The sequence below is a fragment of the Caretta caretta genome, chromosome 6 (genome assembly GCF_965140235.1).
Source record: "Caretta caretta isolate rCarCar2 chromosome 6, rCarCar1.hap1, whole genome shotgun sequence".
NCBI classification, from domain to species: Eukaryota; Metazoa; Chordata; order Testudines; family Cheloniidae; genus Caretta; species Caretta caretta.
The window spans coordinates 18,832,064-18,856,270 of NC_134211.1; the positions used below are offsets into that span (position 1 = coordinate 18,832,064).

General features: G+C 40.8%; 1 protein-coding gene across 2 annotated transcripts in view; it reads right to left on the bottom strand.

The window, feature by feature from the left end:
- LRP5 (LDL receptor related protein 5) overlaps positions 1-24,207 on the bottom strand; it is a 250,104-nt gene that overhangs the window by 135,637 nt on the left and 90,260 nt on the right. For both annotated transcript variants that reach the window (XM_048852536.2, XM_048852537.2), the window contains exon 5: positions 22,258-22,389. In XM_048852536.2, the coding sequence (XP_048708493.1) occupies positions 22,258-22,389 (132 nt within the window). The remainder of the gene's footprint in view (positions 1-22,257; positions 22,390-24,207) is intronic.

Consider the following 24,207-nt stretch of genomic DNA (forward strand, 5'->3'; position numbering starts at 1 on the left):
AGGTCATCTAGATCATCCCTCTGTGGGTGTGTTCCCTACAGTACATTTTCTACTGACTTTGTTCTCTCAAATTTTAAGTATACTTTTAAAAGCGGCTGTTTCTGAAAGTGACTTTTTCAATGTAGTACACGCTCCAGCTCTGAAGATTAGGTCTGATAAGACTAAAAATTTTCTGCAGTTTGCAGTCCTTTAAGTACCTATTAACACAAAGCAGACTTTAAAAAACAAAAACACCATTTCCTAATCTGCAAAAAAAAGGGGTGGTGTGATAAATGAAGGGGGGGAGGGGAACTCCCTTTTATGGACACCCAGCCAGCCAGTTAGCTGTAAAATCCCTCTTGGTGTCTGTTCTCTGCTTGCTTTACCTGTAAATGGTTAACAAGCCCACAGGTAAAAGAAAAGGGGTGGGCATCTGACCGAAAGAGCCAATGGGAAGGCTAGAACTTTTTAAAATTGGGGAAAAAGCTTTCCCTTTGTGTCTGTTGTGTCTCTCCGGAAAAGAGGGGAACAGAGGGCAGCAGGAAAACTGTGTAAAGCTTTAAGTCAGGTATGAGAAATCATTGGAACATACCTAGAATTACTTATTTGAAACCCCCTCAGATATGTAAGTAAATAAGGAATGTTTAGATAGATGCGATCAGGTTTATTTCTTTATTTTAGCTTGTGGATCTTCTCTGTGCTAACCTTAGATGCTTTGGTTTTCTTGTAAGCTTAGATGCTTTTGTTTACTTGTAACCTTTAAGCGGAATCCCCAAGAAAGCTATTTTGGGTGCTTAATTTTTGGAATTGCTCCTTTAAAATCTAGCAAAAGCCTAAGTTCCAGATGTATTTTCTTCCTTTTTGTTTTTAAAAAAATTTACCTTTTTTAAGAACAGAATTGGATTTTTGGTGTCCTAAGAGGTTTGTGCATATGTTGTTTAATTAGCTGGTGGCAACAGGTAATTTCCTTTGTTTTCTTTCTCAGCTCTTCCCCAGAGGGGGGTGAAAGGGCTTGAGGGTACCCAACAGGGAGGAATTCCCAAGTGCTCCTTCCTGGGTTCCAGGGGTTTTTTGCATTTGGGTGGTAGCAGCATTTACCAAGCCACGGTCAGAGAAAAGCTGTAACCTTGTGAGTGTAATACAAGCCTAGAGTGGCAAGTATTAATTTTTAAAATCCTTGTGGGCCCCCACCTTCTGCACTCGAAGTGCCAGAGTCAGGATTCAGCCTTGACAGGTGGCAAGACTAAACATGAAAGGCAATTTACAAGTGAATGAACAGAAAAAAGAAAAACCTCATTCATTAAATGCTGATGAAACAAGGTAAAGACAGAAGAGAATCAAACATATATTACATTACACCACTCTCAGAATGCCTCAAGATGGAGGATCTATGATGTTCCCATTGTTCTGACCTTAATACATACACTGAAGTGTTAGCATCATAAAATTAAAGAGAACATTCTCATTCCTGGTATAAGAAAGACAATGTCAAGGTGCTATGGGACATGTGATTTATCATGTTTCATGAAAGGCTGGTTATTCTACAGGTCTCTAGAAATAAGATTAGCATGCAGTTTTCCTTGGGCAAGCTCCTATCATTTGCTCCATTGGGTTTTATCTTTAAAATTGCTTCTGCCTAGTCAGAAAAGCAATTCTATTGACTACATTACAGCAGTTTGAGCTGCATTAACTAGTTCTGAACATGCAAGTAGCATTCTAAACCCACAGATATCATACTAAACTGTTAAGAATCAGAAGATAATGGAGTTCAAACCCTGGTATGAACATCTCCCCATCAGCAAGGTGCCCCAGAATACCCAGATGAGAGGGTAAACCTCAGTCTCAGTCCCAGGCTGATGAAAATCATGCATGTCAGATTATGAGACTAGTATGTGAGAATAGTGAGAGTGGGCATGAACAGGCACTCACTACACAAATTCCTCCTTTGGAGAGTATATGAAACTGCATCATCACTCTTGGAAGAAGTCCCCTGCTCAGAATAACTAAGGAATTGAATGTCAGCAATTCACTGGGTAAGCAAAGGATGGATCTTGCAACAGAGGGAGGGAAGAGGTCCCTAGAGGAAGTGAGAGTCCTTCTGTTCTCATCAAGAGAAGGCATAGGAAAGGAAAAAACTATGACCAGTTACCCAAAGGGCTAATAGAAATAAACACAGATTGCTGTTTCCCAAATCAGATTTTATTTTAACTTGAACCCAGATAGTTTTATTCAAGTTAATTATAGCTATGAAGAGTATTTTGAAATCACAGAATACACAAAAGGGAGTGCACAAATAATGCTGCTTTACAAACACTGCGGGGTAGATTCCATCTTCATTCTATGGGCGTAATCCCCACTCATTAATGAGCCATACATGCAGATCCAGGGAAAAGTACAGCCCTTAAAATGAATGGAACTTCCTGTGCTACACCTGATCAGTAGGGAGAGGCAGGTGTCTGGGCATGGGTGTAGTGGTCAGGAAAAGAGTGGGTATCTGGGAAGGGTATGGGGAGGGAGGGTTCAGTCTGGGTAACAGGGGAATTACTACTATATCAGCATTACTAGCACTTTCAAGAAAATACACAAATAGCTATAAGCAAATACAGACCAAAACCAACTATGAAATAAAATTACAGCTTGTACAAGACTTTCTCCCAGCATGTAAAGATGCTGCTGGAAGGCTCCCGGCAGTTGTTTATGGTCCATAAATACCAGAAACAATGCCAGCACTGGACTGTCGGATACTTAAGAGCTGATTTACAGCCATTATCCCAAATTACCCCCAAAATCCTTCCCTTTCACAAAGGGTACTTACTGTTCATTTGTAAATTAGCAGCCGATGTATTTAAAACCTGTTGACTGGTCCATACATGGAACTAAGCTTTATGCACTTCTGCTTACTATTCAGAGGGAGATATGTATTAGCAAGCTGTAGTTTTTCAATAATGGTGACAGAAGTTTAATTGTATGGGGAAATGTCTTTAAAAGGGTTTTGTTTGTTTGTTTGTTTTCCAAGGAATATTCCGGGTTACTTGTCCAGTTATTTAACTACATGGCTTACTAATGCTAAGCCCCAAAAGCCTGTGTGCACATATTATATAAAATATACATGGACATACATACAAGGGAGACAGGCAGACACTTTGAGATTTTAAATAACAAAACTACACTAACTTCCCAAGTAAAAAGGTTTAAGTGAAGAGGCATGAGCCACCAGGCTCAGCAGAGATATTTGTAGGGGACGATTGAGTAATGGTGACCAGCCCTCCCCAGCTGCTCATATGGCAGGGTCAGGATAGGAAAAAGGGAAGCAAACTCATTTACCCAAAAAGCAGCTGTCCTTCTCCCTAATCTGACAGATACCTGCTACAAAGAGCAATTCTCTTAATTTGAGACGCCATGGCCCTCCCCATCCATCCCTGTAAAGAAACTCGTATCTCATTTGTGACTCCCTCTCAAAGACCAACTCCCTCCAACCCCACACTAATAAAGCTGCCCTTGATTTGAGAAAATGAGGACCCCTTCCCACACTCCGACACAAAGAGCTGCTCCTTGCATCATCAAAGGAAGACTGCCTTCAATTTGAGACACGGTGTGTGTGTGTGTGTGTGTGTGTGTGTGTGTGTGTGTGTGTGTGTGTGTGTGTGTGTGTGTGTGTGTGTGTGTGTGTGTGTGTGTGTGTGTGTGTGTGTGTGTGTGTGTGTGTGTGTGTGTGTGCGCGCTCTAATGTGACTAGTAATTTTGGGCGTCCAGTTTGAAACACCTTATAGGAACTTCATTATCAGAAAGTGCTGAGCACCCAACTCTGAAAATTGGACAACTTTAAGGTGCCTCAGGTTGGGCACCCAAAATCTCTACTCACATTTGAAAATCTTGACCAAAGACTATAATGTGCAATAATATCAACCTCTCTCTCTACGGTACTTAAATGGCCTCCATACTTGAGCATCTCATGACTTTTAAAATATTAATCCTCACAACACCCTGGTGAGGTAGGAAAGTGCTATTATCCCCATTTCACAGATGGGGAACTGAAGTACGGAGAGAGAATGTGTCTACATCACAAAAAAACCCAACCAACCCTGGGGCACTGAATCTCAGAGCTCGAGTCAGTTGACTTGAGCTCAGGGGTCCTGTGTGCAGGGCTAAAAATAGCAGTGTAGACATTCTGACTTGGGCTCAGAGACCCTTCCCCTTCATCAAGTTTCAGTGCCTGGGCTCTAGCCCAGGCAGGAGCATCTACACTGCTTTTTTTAGCCCTCCAGCCTGAGCCCCACCAGCTCAATTGACCCAGGCTCTGAGAGTCAGAGCCAGAGGTTTTTTCTTTGCAGTGTAGACATACCCTCAGTGACTTGCTCACAGTCACACAGGCAGTCTGTGGTGGAGCAGGGAATTGAACCCAGTTTCCCCAACTCTCAGACTAGCCCCCTAACCACTGAATCATCTTATCAAAACCATAAATACACTCAGACAAGCATAAATTAACATAAAACTGGACATGGGCAGTGCAGGATACAGCAAGCTAGCTGCATTAGTAAACATCCAATGAAAGTTTATCCTTATTTTTAAATAATGTATTCCAGTATCATCTACACAAAAATACATTTGGGAGATCTACACTCAATAGCAGGACATTCATCCACTGCATTACTGGGGAACCAGCTCTCTTGTCAGCAGTATGTAAAACTCTACTTCGGTTCATAAAAGACACTCCTACAGCACATACTCCACTTTTCATTGGAGCTGATAGGAGAAACAGCAGCTCCCATCTATGCATTGAACAGGCTACCTCCTACTTAATTCACAAACCTAAATCAGATTAGGCATATTCAAACCAGATGTGTATACGATTCCTGTATCAAGGAGCTAGGCACTGACCCTCAAGTTACAACCTCCATAATGTATAAGCATGTTGGTATATTTTACACCTTCTTTATCATCAGAGTTTATTATGTCATCAGCTTAGTATTATAGACTGATGTGCATGGGATGGATTGGAAAAGACCAGCAGTTGTTGCAGGAAAAACATTCTGAACAATGCTCACCTCCTTGATTATACAGGTTCACTTCAGAGATGGTATGAAAAAGGTCTCAAAAATTCTCATTTACACTGGTCTAGACCTAAAACTTAGGTTAGCCAAGCTAAATCACTCAGGGCTGTGAAAAATGTCATGCCCTGAGCACCATAGTTTGGTTGACCTAACCCCTAGTGTAGACATGGCTAGGTCAACAAAAGGATTCTTCAGTCAACCTAACCACCATCTCTCAGAAAGGTGAATTACCTACATTGACAGAAAAACCCCTTCCACTGTAGCTATGCCACTGTAGTGCAGACACACCCATAAGCATTTTTACACTCTTCTGGCAGTGTAAAATGTCTGTAAAGTGGGTGTACATTAAAGTGAGTGTAAACATAGTTTGCACCCACTTTACAATGCAAAGGGGGTCTTAGGCTTGTTGACATGGCATATTTTTCCAGTTATACTAGCATAATTTTATTAGGATAGTTAAACCACTTTAGTTATAACAATGTAACGTCCTGCATGGACACTTACTGTGGAATAAGTGTGCCTTTTTTCAGCCTAGCTTAAACCACTTCAAAAGAATAAACTAAACTGGAAAAAAGGCCCTCTCATTCCAGAATAAGAGTGTCCACATCAGGGAGTTATACAAGTATAATAATAATGCTTAAATTCATCCCTACCTTATACTGGTACAACTTCCTCATGTTGTCAGAGCTCAGTGTAACTGAGAATTCAAGCCTCAGTCTCTCACCTCAGCCTTATTCTTGATTGTGAAGTTAGCTAGAATGACTGGCAGCCATGAGGACTTCACACAAATATCTGCACTATACAAACATTCATAACACTACACTTAAGCGCTTATTGTGCTCTCAGCACATGATTTTCAAACATTCATAACTAATTTATAAACCATTTATTTTTCCCAACCACAGTAAAGCAGCCTCTCCCTCATTCGAGGTTACATACAGGGCCAAGCAAGGAATTTTACACACAAGCCACCGGTGAATAATCCAAGGGCAGTAGAAAGTATCCAAAAAGCTCTTGGGCAAAAATCCTGGCTTCTCTGGCCCTGAGAGTCTTGCCATTGACTTCAGTGGGGTTAGGACATCACCCTCAAGTTAAAAGTGATCATCTTCTTGTGCAGGTAGACTCCCCCCCCCCCCCCCCCCCAAAAAAAAAGAAAACTAACAGAAAAACAGAAAAACTAACCTCTAAGCTAAGACTAAATATGAAAAGTTTCAACTTGAAAGGGTTTTTTGGTTGTTTGTTTTTTAGGTTATAAGCTCCCAAAATTAGAGACTTCGAATGGGTGAATTATCTCAACAATAACCATAGCTTCATTATTTATCTATCTTTGGGTTTTATACCGCTATAGCCAAGTCCCTAGGGGACTACATGGAGCCTCTGGCACTTCTCCCATACTTGAGCGAAGATTCACATAGACTCTTTTGGCGCGCAAACTCTGAACCAGGAAGAGTCTTTATTCTATTCAAGCACATTGTCTGTGTTCAATAATGAAGTAAAGCTGTCCATAGTAGGCTTTTGCTGTTCACCTTTCTCAGTTCAGTAGCTCTTCCTTAATGTTATTTCATGGGGCACCTATTTTCTTTTTGTTTGTGCTGTTGTAATTCCTTGTCTTTGGTTACTACAGAAGAGCTTTTGCAGCCTTACTGCCGTCTCTGAAGATAGTCTGGCTCAGACTTATTTAAATTTATATTGTAGCAGCAGCCAGAGACTTCAACCATGTTGGACCCCAATGTGCTAGGCACCGTACACAGTCATATGACAGGTTTCAGAGCAGCAGCCATGTTAGTCTGTATTCGCAAAAAGAAAAGGAGGACTTGTGGCACCTTAGAGACTAACAAATTTATTTGAGCATAAGCTTTTGTGAGCTACAGCTCACTGAATGCATCCGATGAAGTGAGCTGTAGCTCACGAAAACTTATGCTCAAATAAATTTGTTAGTCTCTAAGGTGCCACAAGTCCTCCCTTTTTTTTTTTAGTCAAATGACAGACTCTACAGCCCAAAGAGCTTATGAAATAAAAGGAAGAACCAAGAAGTGGGTGCGTAGTGGAAGATAAAAGGACGTTTTAGTACACATGAGATGTGTGAATGATTTTTAGCCAATCAGTCGCAGTAACCAAATGTATCTCCTCTGGGAGATCATTATGTAATCAAGCCCCCTGGCTTGAGAGCTTCTCCCTGGGCAATGTCAGGCATATCGTCCCAAAGGAGCACAGCTGTCTTGGAAAGTCATGAATGAAGACAGTTTCTGATTAAATCAGGTCCCAAGCTGCTGAGGGCCTTAAAGATAAAGATCAGGGCCTGGAATTAGCACTGAAAGCCAGTGGCTAGTGAAGTATGCTGATGTGATGTGTTAGCTTTTCCTCCCACCAAAGACTCGCTTTAGTTCTGTTTTATATAACACACTGCTACATTTGCTAAGGCTCTGCTTGAGAGAACAGGCATGTGGGCTATTTTAAATTAGACCTAATATAACACGGTAGAAAATAGTTACAAAGTTGAACCTGCCTACAGCTAGGACAAAACCAAACCTATAGGGTCTTCAGCAATATGGCCACTCTCACCTGCCTTGATCAACAGATCCGCTTCTGCCTTCAGTCACTATAAACAGGGTAAGAATTCTGAAGGCTTTCCATGCAAAGAAGGAGAATAAATAGTACAGACTGGACATCCCAGAGTTTGTTTAGGTCAGATCTTAGAATGCCCAGATAAATACACAGAATTCTTCCTTCGGGGAAAGTTTGCACAATACTAAATGAAATACTATATGATCCCACATTTAACCGAGTATTGATATTTACCAGGCGATGAGACTGGATTAGTTGGTGTAACAAAAACTCAGAAAGAGCTCATTATAAAACAGTATTCATGACAAAACAGGCTCTAGAAATGTAAAAAATCTCCTTGTCATAGATGGATAGATAAAAAGGAGTAGCAACAAAGTTGCCTTATATGAGAGAGCCAAATATATACATCTTGTAGGGTAACAAAACAAAACAAAAAAATCTTTGAAAAAACCTGCAACTCCCCCTCCTGAAATATCTAGACACAAGAAGAAAGGATTGAATCTTATGTTTACATTAATTTAATAAAACAGATCAAAAACTAATTATATATGTTACAGTTGAGCAACGATTGTAATAAAGTTATATGGTTAATACAAATTTTGACAGAAATACTTTAACAAAATAATTTGTTACATTGTATTTTGTTTAACAATACTGTATCAACTTACTGAAAGTGAAAATAATATTTTAAACTTGTGTTGTGATGTCAAGAAGCTATTTTGACTCTGAGCTAGTTCTCACCTAGTGTTGCTCCCCTGAAGTCAACACCGCCATGTTAAGTTATGCCAGCTGAGGATCTGGGCTCTTTTCTAGTTACTACACCTTTAATTTACAAGTTAGTTACAGCCAGAGTACAGACTGAGCCAAACAAGCAAACTGGGTAGCTATTCATTAAAAGGCTGTTCACACTGCACTTAATCTATTTTGTTGTTATAGCCCCTGGATTTTTTATTCAATAAAAATAATTTTAGTTAACTGAAGCTACAATTGGCTTATATGGTATCAAAAGATATTAGAAATTATCTTGCAATGAGAATGGGGCCCTTTGAAATAGTCAAGCAAGCCTGTGAAAGAAGAGGGCCCCTTTGGGGAAGAACAGAGACGAAGACATTAAAAAGACCATTTATGGGAAAACGGGGCTATTCCCACTTTTATGGAAAAGATGGAAAATTCTAAAGTTTACGTAAAAAGCCAGCAGCAATATTTTTATGCCAACAACACTGAAGACTGCAAAAAGAAAAGATGCATTTTCCGGAACTGAGAGAGATACAGGCAGCTGAACATTGTTGATAAAAAGGAACCCAATCTTGGTAGGAGATGGGGAGACAGCTGTGGCGTTTGAGTGTGGGACCCTACTGGGACCAGGGTTTAATCACAATTTAGCCGACAATGCCGAACACGCTATGCCACGATCTACTCTCTTCACAACCACATTTGAATGTCATTGAACTGAGTCATGTGGACAAGCCACAAAAGAAATGTTCAACATTCTGAGAGTGCAGCTCTGCCTATGTCACATGGAAGAAGGAAGGGCCACACTACAAGGAAGGGTGGCAACAGGAGTCATTATGATAAGACAACAGCAAACCAGAGTGCTAGAGTGGTAGTAAAAGCGGACATGCAACTCTGGCTTGTCATGCACCACAGCAAGGGAAGCCATTCAGGAGAAGGAAGCCTGAAAGGATGAGGAGAAAGAACCCATTCTAAAAAATGCCGCACTGAATTGAGATGCCTTGTGATTTATATCACTTCTCGGAACTGTTTGCAATACAGAGGAAGAGGGACAAATGGCTCCCCCTATCGGAGACGCAACATAAGCCATGAACGTATCTGCTTGGCTTTCTCCTGACATTTTAAACTACTTTTAAGTCAACAAAACAACCCAGTAAGAGTTTCACCCAAGGACCCTCCGAGGAGGGAGTGAGGGAGAAGAGAGGAGAGCTTCTTGAAAGGAACCCTCAGTGATGAGTTCGTGACTCGGAGATTAGAACACTTTTGTTTCTAAAGGGGGAGATCGTAAGTTTGACGTCTTAAATACAAGCATTAAATTCAGCACAGCAATGAAAGGGTCAGGCTGCAAACAGAAAATTACCCAACATTTCTAACTTCAAAACTGAGACAACTCTGCTCATGTTTGCTGCCTTTCCCACAGCCTGTTTGTCACTCTTGGATTGTAGTGGTAACTGATCCAAACTATGCTTTGCTCTGAAGAGAGGTTTAGAATATGTATGTTTATAAAATGTCTCTTAAGGAAAGGGAAAGGAGAATTTGCTTTTCAGGACTTTAATCATTCATGTCAGAAAGTAACCTAAATAAGGACTTGAAGACTTAACAAGGTAGACCTAAGATAGGCATGCAGTTTGGGTAACTGCATGAGTGAAAGGCTAATTAGATGCAATTACACATGCATTTTAAATCTTTACATCAAGACTGGAACTTTTTCTAAAAGGTACGGTATAGCTCAAGCAGACATTATAGGCTTGATGCAGAAATTACTGGGCGTAATTCTATGGCCTGTGTTATGCAGAAGGTCAGGTTAGATGACAATCATGGCCCCCTCTGTTCAGAAAAGTCTTATATCTTTAAGGTGAGAATTCCATATTTAACTTGTCTGAAAATTTAACCCAGTTGTTCAGTCCTGTGATGTAAAGATATTTACCAAAAAAACCTACCCTACCCATCCCCCACCAAATCTAAAAAAGCTGATTTTAATACAATAAAAGCATTGTGTTGGCTACTGAGGATAAAATATTACTCTATAATAAGTTACTGTGCTTAAATAATTAGTACATCTTTTTAGTCAAGTCAGCCTCTTTGAACTTCTTTTATTACAGCATTTGCTTCTAATAGAATCCACATTCCATAAACTGTTCAAATCCCAGATATAGTTACGGGTGGCATTCCACTCCAAATCCTTTTTTCAGTTGTTCATAACTTTGTTAAAATTGTTCCTTTCGGGCATCAAACTTCTCATACCTGGAAACCAGATTTCAAATACTTTTCAAGTATTGCACATTGTGCTTTTATAATTCCGTTTTGGTGGCCTGGGGTGATGCGGAGGGGGGGAAGGAGGGGAGGGGGGCGAAGGGGAAATTATATCCTTGCAAAAGTTTCAGATGACTGGGGCTTTGTTTTAGCTTTTAAACGTGGTTTTTCCTTTTAAAAACATAAAAACAAAACCTGTTCTTGTATTGGTTTCAGAGTAGCAGCCATGTTAGTCTGTATTCACAAAAAGAAAAGGAGTACTTGTGGCACCTTAGAGACTAACCAATTTATTTGAGCATAAGCTGTCGTGAGCTACAGCTCACTTCATCGGATGCATTCAGTGGAAAATACAGTGAAGATTTTATATACACACAGAACATGAAAAAATGGGTGTTTATCGTGCACACTGTAAGGAGAGTGATCACTTAAGCAGCCTCTCCCTCATTCGAGGTTACATACAGGGCCAAGCAAGGAATTTTACACACAAGCCACCGGTGAATAATCCAAGGGCAGTAGAAAGTATCCAAAAAGCTCTTGGGCAAAAATCCTGGCTTCTCTGGCCCTGAGAGTCTTGCCATTGACTTCAGTGGGGTTAGGACATCACCCTCAAGTTAAAAGTGATCATCTTCTTGTGCAGGTAGACTCCCCCCCCCCCCCCCCCCCCAAAAAAAAAGAAAACTAACAGAAAAACAGAAAAACTAACCTCTAAGCTAAGACTAAATATGAAAAGTTTCAACTTGAAAGGGTTTTTTGGTTGTTTGTTTTTTAGGTTATAAGCTCCCAAAATTAGAGACTTCGAATGGGTGAATTATCTCAACAATAACCATAGCTTCATTATTTATCTATCTTTGGGTTTTATACCGCTATAGCCAAGTCCCTAGGGGACTACATGGAGCCTCTGGCACTTCTCCCATACTTGAGCGAAGATTCACATAGACTCTTTTGGCGCGCAAACTCTGAACCAGGAAGAGTCTTTATTCTATTCAAGCACATTGTCTGTGTTCAATAATGAAGTAAAGCTGTCCATAGTAGGCTTTTGCTGTTCACCTTTCTCAGTTCAGTAGCTCTTCCTTAATGTTATTTCATGGGGCACCTATTTTCTTTTTGTTTGTGCTGTTGTAATTCCTTGTCTTTGGTTACTACAGAAGAGCTTTTGCAGCCTTACTGCCGTCTCTGAAGATAGTCTGGCTCAGACTTATTTAAATTTATATTGTAGCAGCAGCCAGAGACTTCAACCATGTTGGACCCCAATGTGCTAGGCACCGTACACAGTCATATGACAGGTTTCAGAGCAGCAGCCATGTTAGTCTGTATTCGCAAAAAGAAAAGGAGGACTTGTGGCACCTTAGAGACTAACAAATTTATTTGAGCATAAGCTTTTGTGAGCTACAGCTCACTGAATGCATCCGATGAAGTGAGCTGTAGCTCACGAAAACTTATGCTCAAATAAATTTGTTAGTCTCTAAGGTGCCACAAGTCCTCCCTTTTTTTTTTTAGTCAAATGACAGACTCTACAGCCCAAAGAGCTTATGAAATAAAAGGAAGAACCAAGAAGTGGGTGCGTAGTGGAAGATAAAAGGACGTTTTAGTACACATGAGATGTGTGAATGATTTTTAGCCAATCAGTCGCAGTAACCAAATGTATCTCCTCTGGGAGATCATTATGTAATCAAGCCCCCTGGCTTGAGAGCTTCTCCCTGGGCAATGTCAGGCATATCGTCCCAAAGGAGCACAGCTGTCTTGGAAAGTCATGAATGAAGACAGTTTCTGATTAAATCAGGTCCCAAGCTGCTGAGGGCCTTAAAGATAAAGATCAGGGCCTGGAATTAGCACTGAAAGCCAGTGGCTAGTGAAGTATGCTGATGTGATGTGTTAGCTTTTCCTCCCACCAAAGACTCGCTTTAGTTCTGTTTTATATAACACACTGCTACATTTGCTAAGGCTCTGCTTGAGAGAACAGGCATGTGGGCTATTTTAAATTAGACCTAATATAACACGGTAGAAAATAGTTACAAAGTTGAACCTGCCTACAGCTAGGACAAAACCAAACCTATAGGGTCTTCAGCAATATGGCCACTCTCACCTGCCTTGATCAACAGATCCGCTTCTGCCTTCAGTCACTATAAACAGGGTAAGAATTCTGAAGGCTTTCCATGCAAAGAAGGAGAATAAATAGTACAGACTGGACATCCCAGAGTTTGTTTAGGTCAGATCTTAGAATGCCCAGATAAATACACAGAATTCTTCCTTCGGGGAAAGTTTGCACAATACTAAATGAAATACTATATGATCCCACATTTAACCGAGTATTGATATTTACCAGGCGATGAGACTGGATTAGTTGGTGTAACAAAAACTCAGAAAGAGCTCATTATAAAACAGTATTCATGACAAAACAGGCTCTAGAAATGTAAAAAATCTCCTTGTCATAGATGGATAGATAAAAAGGAGTAGCAACAAAGTTGCCTTATATGAGAGAGCCAAATATATACATCTTGTAGGGTAACAAAACAAAACAAAAAAATCTTTGAAAAAACCTGCAACTCCCCCTCCTGAAATATCTAGACACAAGAAGAAAGGATTGAATCTTATGTTTACATTAATTTAATAAAACAGATCAAAAACTAATTATATATGTTACAGTTGAGCAACGATTGTAATAAAGTTATATGGTTAATACAAATTTTGACAGAAATACTTTAACAAAATAATTTGTTACATTGTATTTTGTTTAACAATACTGTATCAACTTACTGAAAGTGAAAATAATATTTTAAACTTGTGTTGTGATGTCAAGAAGCTATTTTGACTCTGAGCTAGTTCTCACCTAGTGTTGCTCCCCTGAAGTCAACACCGCCATGTTAAGTTATGCCAGCTGAGGATCTGGGCTCTTTTCTAGTTACTACACCTTTAATTTACAAGTTAGTTACAGCCAGAGTACAGACTGAGCCAAACAAGCAAACTGGGTAGCTATTCATTAAAAGGCTGTTCACACTGCACTTAATCTATTTTGTTGTTATAGCCCCTGGATTTTTTATTCAATAAAAATAATTTTAGTTAACTGAAGCTACAATTGGCTTATATGGTATCAAAAGATATTAGAAATTATCTTGCAATGAGAATGGGGCCCTTTGAAATAGTCAAGCAAGCCTGTGAAAGAAGAGGGCCCCTTTGGGGAAGAACAGAGACGAAGACATTAAAAAGACCATTTATGGGAAAACGGGGCTATTCCCACTTTTATGGAAAAGATGGAAAATTCTAAAGTTTACGTAAAAAGCCAGCAGCAATATTTTTATGCCAACAACACTGAAGACTGCAAAAAGAAAAGATGCATTTTCCGGAACTGAGAGAGATACAGGCAGCTGAACATTGTTGATAAAAAGGAACCCAATCTTGGTAGGAGATGGGGAGACAGCTGTGGCGTTTGAGTGTGGGACCCTACTGGGACCAGGGTTTAATCACAATTTAGCCGACAATGCCGAACACGCTATGCCACGATCTACTCTCTTCACAACCACATTTGAATGTCATTGAACTGAGTCATGTGGACAAGCCACAAAAGAAATGTTCAACATTCTGAGAGTGCAGCTCTGCCTATGTCACATGGAAGAAGGAAGGGCCACACTACAAGGAAGGGTGGCAACAGGAGTCATTATGATAAGACAACAGCAAACCAGAGTGCTAGAGTGGTAGTAAAAGCGGACATGCAACTCTGGCTTGTCATGCACCACAGCAAGGGAAGCCATTCAGGAGAAGGAAGCCTGAAAGGATGAGGAGAAAGAACCCATTCTAAAAAATGCCGCACTGAATTGAGATGCCTTGTGATTTATATCACTTCTCGGAACTGTTTGCAATACAGAGGAAGAGGGACAAATGGCTCCCCCTATCGGAGACGCAACATAAGCCATGAACGTATCTGCTTGGCTTTCTCCTGACATTTTAAACTACTTTTAAGTCAACAAAACAACCCAGTAAGAGTTTCACCCAAGGACCCTCCGAGGAGGGAGTGAGGGAGAAGAGAGGAGAGCTTCTTGAAAGGAACCCTCAGTGATGAGTTCGTGACTCGGAGATTAGAACACTTTTGTTTCTAAAGGGGGAGATCGTAAGTTTGACGTCTTAAATACAAGCATTAAATTCAGCACAGCAATGAAAGGGTCAGGCTGCAAACAGAAAATTACCCAACATTTCTAACTTCAAAACTGAGACAACTCTGCTCATGTTTGCTGCCTTTCCCACAGCCTGTTTGTCACTCTTGGATTGTAGTGGTAACTGATCCAAACTATGCTTTGCTCTGAAGAGAGGTTTAGAATATGTATGTTTATAAAATGTCTCTTAAGGAAAGGGAAAGGAGAATTTGCTTTTCAGGACTTTAATCATTCATGTCAGAAAGTAACCTAAATAAGGACTTGAAGACTTAACAAGGTAGACCTAAGATAGGCATGCAGTTTGGGTAACTGCATGAGTGAAAGGCTAATTAGATGCAATTACACATGCATTTTAAATCTTTACATCAAGACTGGAACTTTTTCTAAAAGGTACGGTATAGCTCAAGCAGACATTATAGGCTTGATGCAGAAATTACTGGGCGTAATTCTATGGCCTGTGTTATGCAGAAGGTCAGGTTAGATGACAATCATGGCCCCCTCTGTTCAGAAAAGTCTTATATCTTTAAGGTGAGAATTCCATATTTAACTTGTCTGAAAATTTAACCCAGTTGTTCAGTCCTGTGATGTAAAGATATTTACCAAAAAAACCTACCCTACCCATCCCCCACCAAATCTAAAAAAGCTGATTTTAATACAATAAAAGCATTGTGTTGGCTACTGAGGATAAAATATTACTCTATAATAAGTTACTGTGCTTAAATAATTAGTACATCTTTTTAGTCAAGTCAGCCTCTTTGAACTTCTTTTATTACAGCATTTGCTTCTAATAGAATCCACATTCCATAAACTGTTCAAATCCCAGATATAGTTACGGGTGGCATTCCACTCCAAATCCTTTTTTCAGTTGTTCATAACTTTGTTAAAATTGTTCCTTTCGGGCATCAAACTTCTCATACCTGGAAACCAGATTTCAAATACTTTTCAAGTATTGCACATTGTGCTTTTATAATTCCGTTTTGGTGGCCTGGGGTGATGCGGAGGGGGGGAAGGAGGGGAGGGGGGCGAAGGGGAAATTATATCCTTGCAAAAGTTTCAGATGACTGGGGCTTTGTTTTAGCTTTTAAACGTGGTTTTTCCTTTTAAAAACATAAAAACAAAACCTGTTCTTGTATTGGTTTCAGAGTAGCAGCCATGTTAGTCTGTATTCACAAAAAGAAAAGGAGTACTTGTGGCACCTTAGAGACTAACCAATTTATTTGAGCATAAGCTGTCGTGAGCTACAGCTCACTTCATCGGATGCATTCAGTGGAAAATACAGTGAAGATTTTATATACACACAGAACATGAAAAAATGGGTGTTTATCGTGCACACTGTAAGGAGAGTGATCACTTAAGATGAGCTATTACCAGCAGGAAAGTGGGGGGGAGGGGGGGAAGAAAACAAAACCTTTTGTAGTGCTAATCAAGGTGGGCCATTTCCAGCAGTTAACAAGAACGTCTGAGGAACCGGGGGGGGGGGGGGGGGGGGGGAATAAACAAGGCTGAACTTTGTGACTTTGTCCTCACCCATAACTATTTCACATTTGGGGACAACGTATACCTTCAAATCAGCGGCACTGCTATGGGTACCCGCATGGCCCCACAGTATGCCAACATTTTTATGGCTGACTTAGAACAACGCTTCCTCAGCTCTCGTCCCCTAATGCTGCTACTCTACTTGCGCTATATTGATGGCATCATCATCATCTGGACCCATGGAAAAGAAGCCCTTGAGGAATTCCACCATGATTTCAACAATTTCCATCCCACCATCAACCTCAGCCTGGACCAGTCCACACAAGAGATCCACTTCCTGGACACTACGGTGCTAATAAGCGATGGTCACATAAACACCACCCTATACCGGAAACCTACTGATGGCTATTCCTACCTACATACCTCCAGCTTTCACCCAGACCACACCACACGATCCACTGTCTACAGCCAAGATCTACAATATAACCGCATTTGCTCCAACCCCTCAGACAGAGACAAACACCTACAAGATCTCTATCGAGCATTCTTACAACTACAATACCCACCTGCTGAAGTGAAGAAACAGACTGACAGAGCCAGAAGAGTACCCAGAAGTCAGCTACTACAGGACAGGCCCAACAAAGAAAATAACAGAATGGCACTAGCCGTCATCTTCAGCCCCCAACTAAAACCTCTCCAACGCATCATCAAGGATCTACAACCTATCCTGAAGGACAACCCATCGCTCTCACAAATCTTGGGAGACAGCCCCCCAACCTGAAGCAAATACTCACCAGCAACCACACACCAGAACCACTGACCCAGGAACCTATCCTTGCAACAAAGCCCGTCGACAACTGTGTCCACATATCTATTCAGGGGACACCATCATAGGGCCTAATCACATCAGCCACTCTATCAGAGGCTCGTTCACCTGCACATCTACCAATGTGATATATGCCATGTGCCAGCAATGCCCCTCTGCCATGTACATTGGGCAAACTGGACAGTCTCTACGTAAAAGAATAAATGGACACAAATCAGATGTCAAGAATTTTAACATTCATAAACCAGTCGGAGAACACTTCAATCTCTCTGGTCACTCGATTTCTGACCTAAAAGTGGCTATTCTTCAACAAAAAAAACTTCAAAAAGACTCCAAGGAGAGACTGCTGAATTGGAATTAATATGCAAATTGGATACAATTAACTTAGGCTTGAATAGAGACTGGGAGTGGTTGAGTCATTACACAAAGTAAAACTATTTCTCCTTGTTTACTCCCCTCCCCTCCCGCCCCAGACGTTCTTGTTAACTGCTGGAAATAGCCCACCTTGATTATCTCTACAAAAGGTTTTCTTTCCCCCTCCCCCCACTCTCCTGCTGGTAATAGCTCATCTTAAGTGATCACTCTCCTTACAGTGTGCACGATAAACACCCATTTTTTCATGTTCTGTGTGTATATAAATCTCCTCACTGTATTTTCCACTGAATGCATCCGATGAAGTGAGCTGTAGCTCACGAAAGCTTATGCTCAAATAAATTGGTTAGTCTCTAAGGTGCCACAAGTATTCCTTTTCTTTTTGTTCTTGGATTGCAGACTCTTCTACACTGCGGTTCTCTGGCGCTATGAAGCACTTGTCGTGCTGTTAATGAATAAACAGAACACCATACACAAACAAAGAAAAACAGGCTTTCATTCTCTTATGCCTGAAGTGAGGCAACACCAGAGCAGCAAACACCACTTTAAGCAGCTATACTTTCCTGGAGAGCTTCTGATGCTCAGTGTCAGAGTTCCAAACTCTCCCCACACTTTATACTTATTATGATTAATAAAAGGCATCCACCACAGAGTTGGAATCTTTTTATGATTTTTTGATTTACCAAATAATGTAACCGAATAGAGCTGGAAGGATAAGAGAACAACCAGGCCACAAGTACAACACAATACTGAAAGGAAAAACAAGAGAATAATAAACATTTCACCTCCTGACTCAGCAGAATAGCAACAGTTATCGATGCACCACAGTATTAATCCAAAAGTTATCAGAGTCTCACTGCATATATGCCATATCTTGTGGTTCTCTATTTTACTCCCATTTCTGTAACATCCATTATTGTCTTGTACTTTACCCCACTGGCTTTGACTGTGATATTTGGGACAGAGGCATCTACATTTTTTTAATCTGTTTAGTAACATCGGCATGAGCAGCGTACACAGGATTTTCTCAATAGAAAGTAGTGACAAAGAACCTAACATAAGTTAATCACAACTTATCCTACCCTTTTGTTGTGACATTACAACCTCACCCACAATTCCAGAATGGCAACATAAGAAAATGGACATTCTAAAGACAAAAATTGCAAGCACTGATATAGCACTTTACATGGACAAAGTATTGAACAGCCATTAACTAATTAATCCTCATTGGACCTCTGTAAGGTAGGCAGGTAAAGCTGCATTATCCCCATTTTACAGAAGGGTAAAAACAAATTTGAAGTAGTTTGCTCAGGCAATTCAGTGGCAGAGCGCCCACTTGAACTCAGGATCTACCAATTCCCAACCCTGGGCTCATTCGTCCCAGACAACACTGTCTCAGCAAAGAACTGCAGAACCCATAGTTCTCACATATATGTATATTCTCCTAATCCCAAAGGGTAAAATCTTTAAGGGTGCTTAAGTGACTTAGGAGTCTGTGGGTTTGTCTACATGGAAAAACTTACCAGCGTAGTTATACAGTACTACTACATGGCCATAGCTATGCAATATAACTCCCCATGCAAACACGGTCTTTCAGGATTTAGAGTACCCTTTTTATCCCAAAAGTACCATTTAAAGTGATTGGGACTTCCAGTCTTAAGTAACTTTGGCACTTCTGAAATTTTTACCAAAACTAACAAGGGACAAAATGGAGACGTGGGTAATTCTTTCATATCCGCTGTTCCTGGTACTACCCTTATCTACTCCAAGAATCCATGCAAGGAACAAAAAGTCAGCTTCTTGCCACCAAAGAGTTAATTAGTAAGAGTGGAAAGAGTAGCACGTGGATGTTGGCATATAGCAGACAGGATCACAAAAGATGCAGAGTTTGGGAAAGAAATAATCCATAAAACTGAACCAAAAGGCCACATTCTTCTGCAAAATCAAATTTCCTGTTCCCATCCAAATTTTTTGCCCCCTTTTGAGAGAAAATCCTTGACAGAGTGTCTGGCCCAACAATGGAAAGGTACAAGCATAGTCTAAAAAGTCAGTTATATTTTGCCATTAGCCAAAGTGCCAAATGCACACGGGCTTGGTTTACCGCTGCCAAAAACAAATCTATAGGAGTGTTTAAAAAAAAAAAAAAAATCTGTCCTGAACATTCAAAGCAATGGTTTTAAATCTTTCTGACACTGCAAGGGGAAAAATAAAAAGTCTTTCAGCAGCTCCAAGAATTACCTTGGAAGCATTTCAAATACAGCAGGAAGAGTTAATGAAAATGGCCTTTCAACCCTTGACACTTGGGTTCAAATCCTGCCTTACTTCATAAGCGAAAGGAGTTTGTTGAGCTTACCGTAATGCCAGTGGATAGTAGTAACCAGCATCAGAAAATGATTGCACTACCGCGCACAGTTCTGTGATAGCAGCGAGTCTTTCAGTCCAGGACTGAGGTTCATTGGCTGAACTGTGCATGCAAGAAGCTAGCACTAAGCACTATTTCTTGGCTCTAGCTAGTAACGTTAATCTCTCATTTTTATAAATATTAAATTCAATTTTTATCAGTCAAACTTCCTGAATAATACAATCAAGATTTTCCAACAAACTGTGTGACTTATAGTTTACTGAAACACAGCTACCGTTGTACTATTAGACCCCACCTATTGCCTCTGAAGTAAACCTCATGTGTGGCCTCTCACAGCTAACTTTGGAATTTCACCCTGCGATCTCTCTCTAGTTTCTTACTTAGATAATTTTCTCTAGTCCACATTGTCTAAGAGAGCAAATTTCACAAGACTTCTGACACAAAGCCTTGCGTTACTTTTTTAAATTAAACATAATGCATGAAAACACGAATGAGGCAGAGTGATGAAAATTTCCTAGCATAATTACCTCATACATCTCGCCACAAAGAGCTGTCCCGGGGGGAAGAAAGGGACTATTCATCTTCAGCAGTAGAGAAATGGCATTACTGGTTTAAATCTTAATTTGGCATTTTTCTGTATGGATCATTCCATTATAACTAATTAAATCTGAGGTTGGCACAGTGGCTTAACTGCAGAGTAACACAAAGACCTAGATTCAAGCAACTATCCTGCCACATGAGATCCCAAAACATGTCAAAAGCATTGTTCTTTAGGATATAGCTAAAAGATAACAGCTGAGTTGCCCCTCCATCACAGCAGCAACTACTGGCCAATGAATACAAGGAACAAACCTCCGCCTTTAAGTCCATTGCCCAGCTGAGAAAAACTTGGTCCTGCAATGGCTTCCCCCTAACGGGCCTCAGTTCAGAAAAGCACACATAAGCACTCCGCAGTGCCACTGAAGATGGAATACTGACACAAAGTGTGATAGAAGCCTCTGCATAGACCACTCAGAAGGGTTCTGTGAATCATTAGTAGTCAGCAGGCCACAAATTGAGAACCACAGCCTAAACCGCTCCTCAGAATTACACAGATATTTCTACACCTCCCACACTAGCAATAAACTAAAGGGAATCATTGGCCTCTGCTTCTGCTATGGCAGAAGCATGCCATTTTTTTGGCAAAGATAGATGCAACACAGCCTAGCTGTGTGGGTACTTATATGTGCAGCATCCCATAATACCTGGGGGCGCAATTTATTCCCAGCGCCCCTGGGAAGCATTACCATTCCCATTTTACAAGAGGGAAGCTTTGGTCCGAACGAGTGACTCAGAGGTGCTGAGCATTTGCAGCTCTCACGAACATTGGTTAGAGACACAGGTGCTCAGGGCTTCTGAAAATCAGGCACAAACATGGTCTCCTAAATCTGTGAACACTGAGCCCCTTCACTCCCCAGTTCCAGAAAATTACACCAATCAAGCCCCTCTTCAAACCTGGTGTGTTATTAAGGGCCCTACTCAAACTGGTTATTTAGCATGATTTCAAACAGTGAGGCCCTCAGTCAGAGTCCATATGTAGACTTTCCACATATGATCCTTCCTCTCCTCCTGTTCATGTTTTCAAGAGCAACAGACTAGTTATCAGTGGCATCTGAATTAGCACCCATTGACTTGAATAGGGTCATTCACACTTCAGCACTTACATGCCAGACTCTCTGCAAACTCAGGCAGATATTACTGCATGTGTTATACTTGGGTGATATTTTCAAGCATTTCAGTGCAACCATAATAGCTAGAGACTTTTGTTTTTAACAAAAACTGAGACTTCCGGAGAACATTTGGAAGGTCCGTCTGTGCCCTGTTGACTAAGCCTTTACATACTCTGTTCCTATGCTGGGAAGCATGCCCCACATTTTAGGAAACCCTAGATCAAGGCCCTGTCTACACATTAAACTTAACTTGGAATAAGGTCGGGTGTGAATTTAAAGAGGATTAACTATTCCTGATTAATTTGGAAGGAGAACATCCATATATGGAGTTAATCAGGAATAGTTATTTGAGAATAACTTTCTGTGTAGATAAACTGTAAGTGATATGACCAAGGTTACACAGGAAATATGTAGCAGAGGCAGGAACTGAATCCAGATCTCTTAAATCCCAGTCCAATGCCTTACCTACAAGATACCTAGTTTCCCTTCATACATACCAGACAGAAGGCCCTGCACTTGAAATGCAGACTTGTGTTTTATAAGTGAACAAACAGAATGGTATGGGAGTTATTTCCAAGAATTGGTGCAGCTGTTTTTCCAACTATATATATTACTCCATCCATACCCAAAGAGCTGAGCATGTTGTTGATGGACTCATAGCATCCTTATCTTAGGCATTTTTACTTAGATCTGAGCACCCCAAACAGACCCTTCTTATTCAACGCTTAATACTGAACTATTAAGCAGCCAACGCTGCTACTGTAGAAAGAGACAAGACGAGCCTTACCTGCTTTACAGGTCTTGCCATCGTCTTCCAGCTGCACTCCAGTGGGACAGGCACAGCTGTAGAAGGGGTCTCTGGGAGACAGCAGGCAGAGGTGAGAGCACCCACCATTGTTTTCTTCGCAGGGAGTATGAACTTCAAGAAATCACAAGAACTGGAATTTATTTTACTTCTCTATAGAGTGACAAAGTCCAACTAGACCACTATGTACTGCAATCCATACCTGCCATACAGACATCACCACTCCCATCCAGTTGTGCCCAGCCTTAGCACTAAAGGACAAATGAGCTATAAAGCTACAATTTTTCAAAAGAGACTGGCGATTGTGGGTGCCTCTATTCCTAGGTGCCCAACTTGAGATAATTAAAGGGGCCTGATTTTCAAAGGGCAAGTGCTCAGCATTTTCTGAATACCAGGTTCCTTAAATGTGTTTTCCATTGGGCACAAAATAATCAAGGCACCTAGCAAAGCCATTTTGGCAAACTAAAAGAAAGTTTTTCTATAGCCAAACAGCATTATATGGGGAGAAGGACTTTTGAGGGGGGAATGGAGGTTGCTACATTGTGGTGGTAGTGAAAAATCTTTTCAGACCCAAAATCTTTCACAAAGGTATAGCATTCTAGCATCTCCAAACATCTGATGCAGTGGGGGAAAACAGAGCAATGTCTTGCATTTTCATTCATTTTAGGAAAAGAGGCTACAAATGTCTGAACCTTTCCCTCTCCCTCTCTTGCCCTGCCACCACTTTTTAAAACAGTTTTGAAAATGCAAATGCAATAAATTGAAAAAAATCTCTGAATTTTAACTGGAATAAATAAGACCATAAGAGATACAAACCCTCTATTTAAATAATTCCAGAGAACGTTGCCATGTTTGAATGATTGCTGCCCATGACTGCCCAGGAATCACCCACATCACACACAAAATAGTGTATGTACGTGTGCACGCATGCGAGCACAGATATATAATTTGCAGCTATGCACAGCTCAATCCATCGTTAAGTTCTGTGAGGTTTTTTTAAGCTGTTAATAAAAGAGCTGGGGTGATTTGGTTTGTTTCTTGCTTCCACTGAGAGCCATGCAAAAGAAGAGGGGGAGGAATCTGAACCTGATCCCAGTGAAGTCAATAGCATCTGAGCTATTTACAGCAGATGCTATTTCCCTATGCACCACGTTTTCCTTGCTACTGATCCAGAAATACTGTGACCCAAGGGTGGGACATTCCCTCAGTTCAGAGAAATGACAAGAATTCAGCACACACACACACTCCCATCTGGAGCTCTGGGATTTGCGATGGTACTACACATACCTCACAACCTCCACTGAAATCTTACACCTGTTTCTCAACTAAGCAGATCCCAAATTCCTTTTATTTACTTCAAGCCTGTTTACAGCCTTCCTAAAACTACCTTAAAAAACACAGCATTATATTCAGGGAACAAACCTTTCAGTTTGGTTAAATTTAAGAGTAAACCCAGAAGGCAGAGCTTCTGGTGAAGATACATAATACTTATCCCCAGGGCTAAATTACACACATATTTCCCTTCTGGTCCGATTCAATCTGTGCCCTATGTACTTTGCTCCACCTCCCGCAACTGGCTCCCGGAACTACCATTCCCAGGACAACACTGGAAGAACATAGGCTACCAGCTCTGCGAAACACAACACATACAGTAGGGCATATTCTCCTCTCCATCCTTTGCACAGAACTCCCAGTGATGATATTGATGGGAATTCCATGCATACAGTATAAAGGTAAGAATATGAGCCCCAATGTTTGTTTCATACAGGAGCCCAGATCTTTCCCTTATGCCCATTCTGGACCCCTAAAGTGGTGATGTTAACTCATGAAATTGTGGTCACAAATTGGCAATAACCTAGAATCAAATCCGCCCTGTAAAAAAACAACCACCCCCCCCTAATTCCTTATATCATAAGGAATACAATGTGTTAC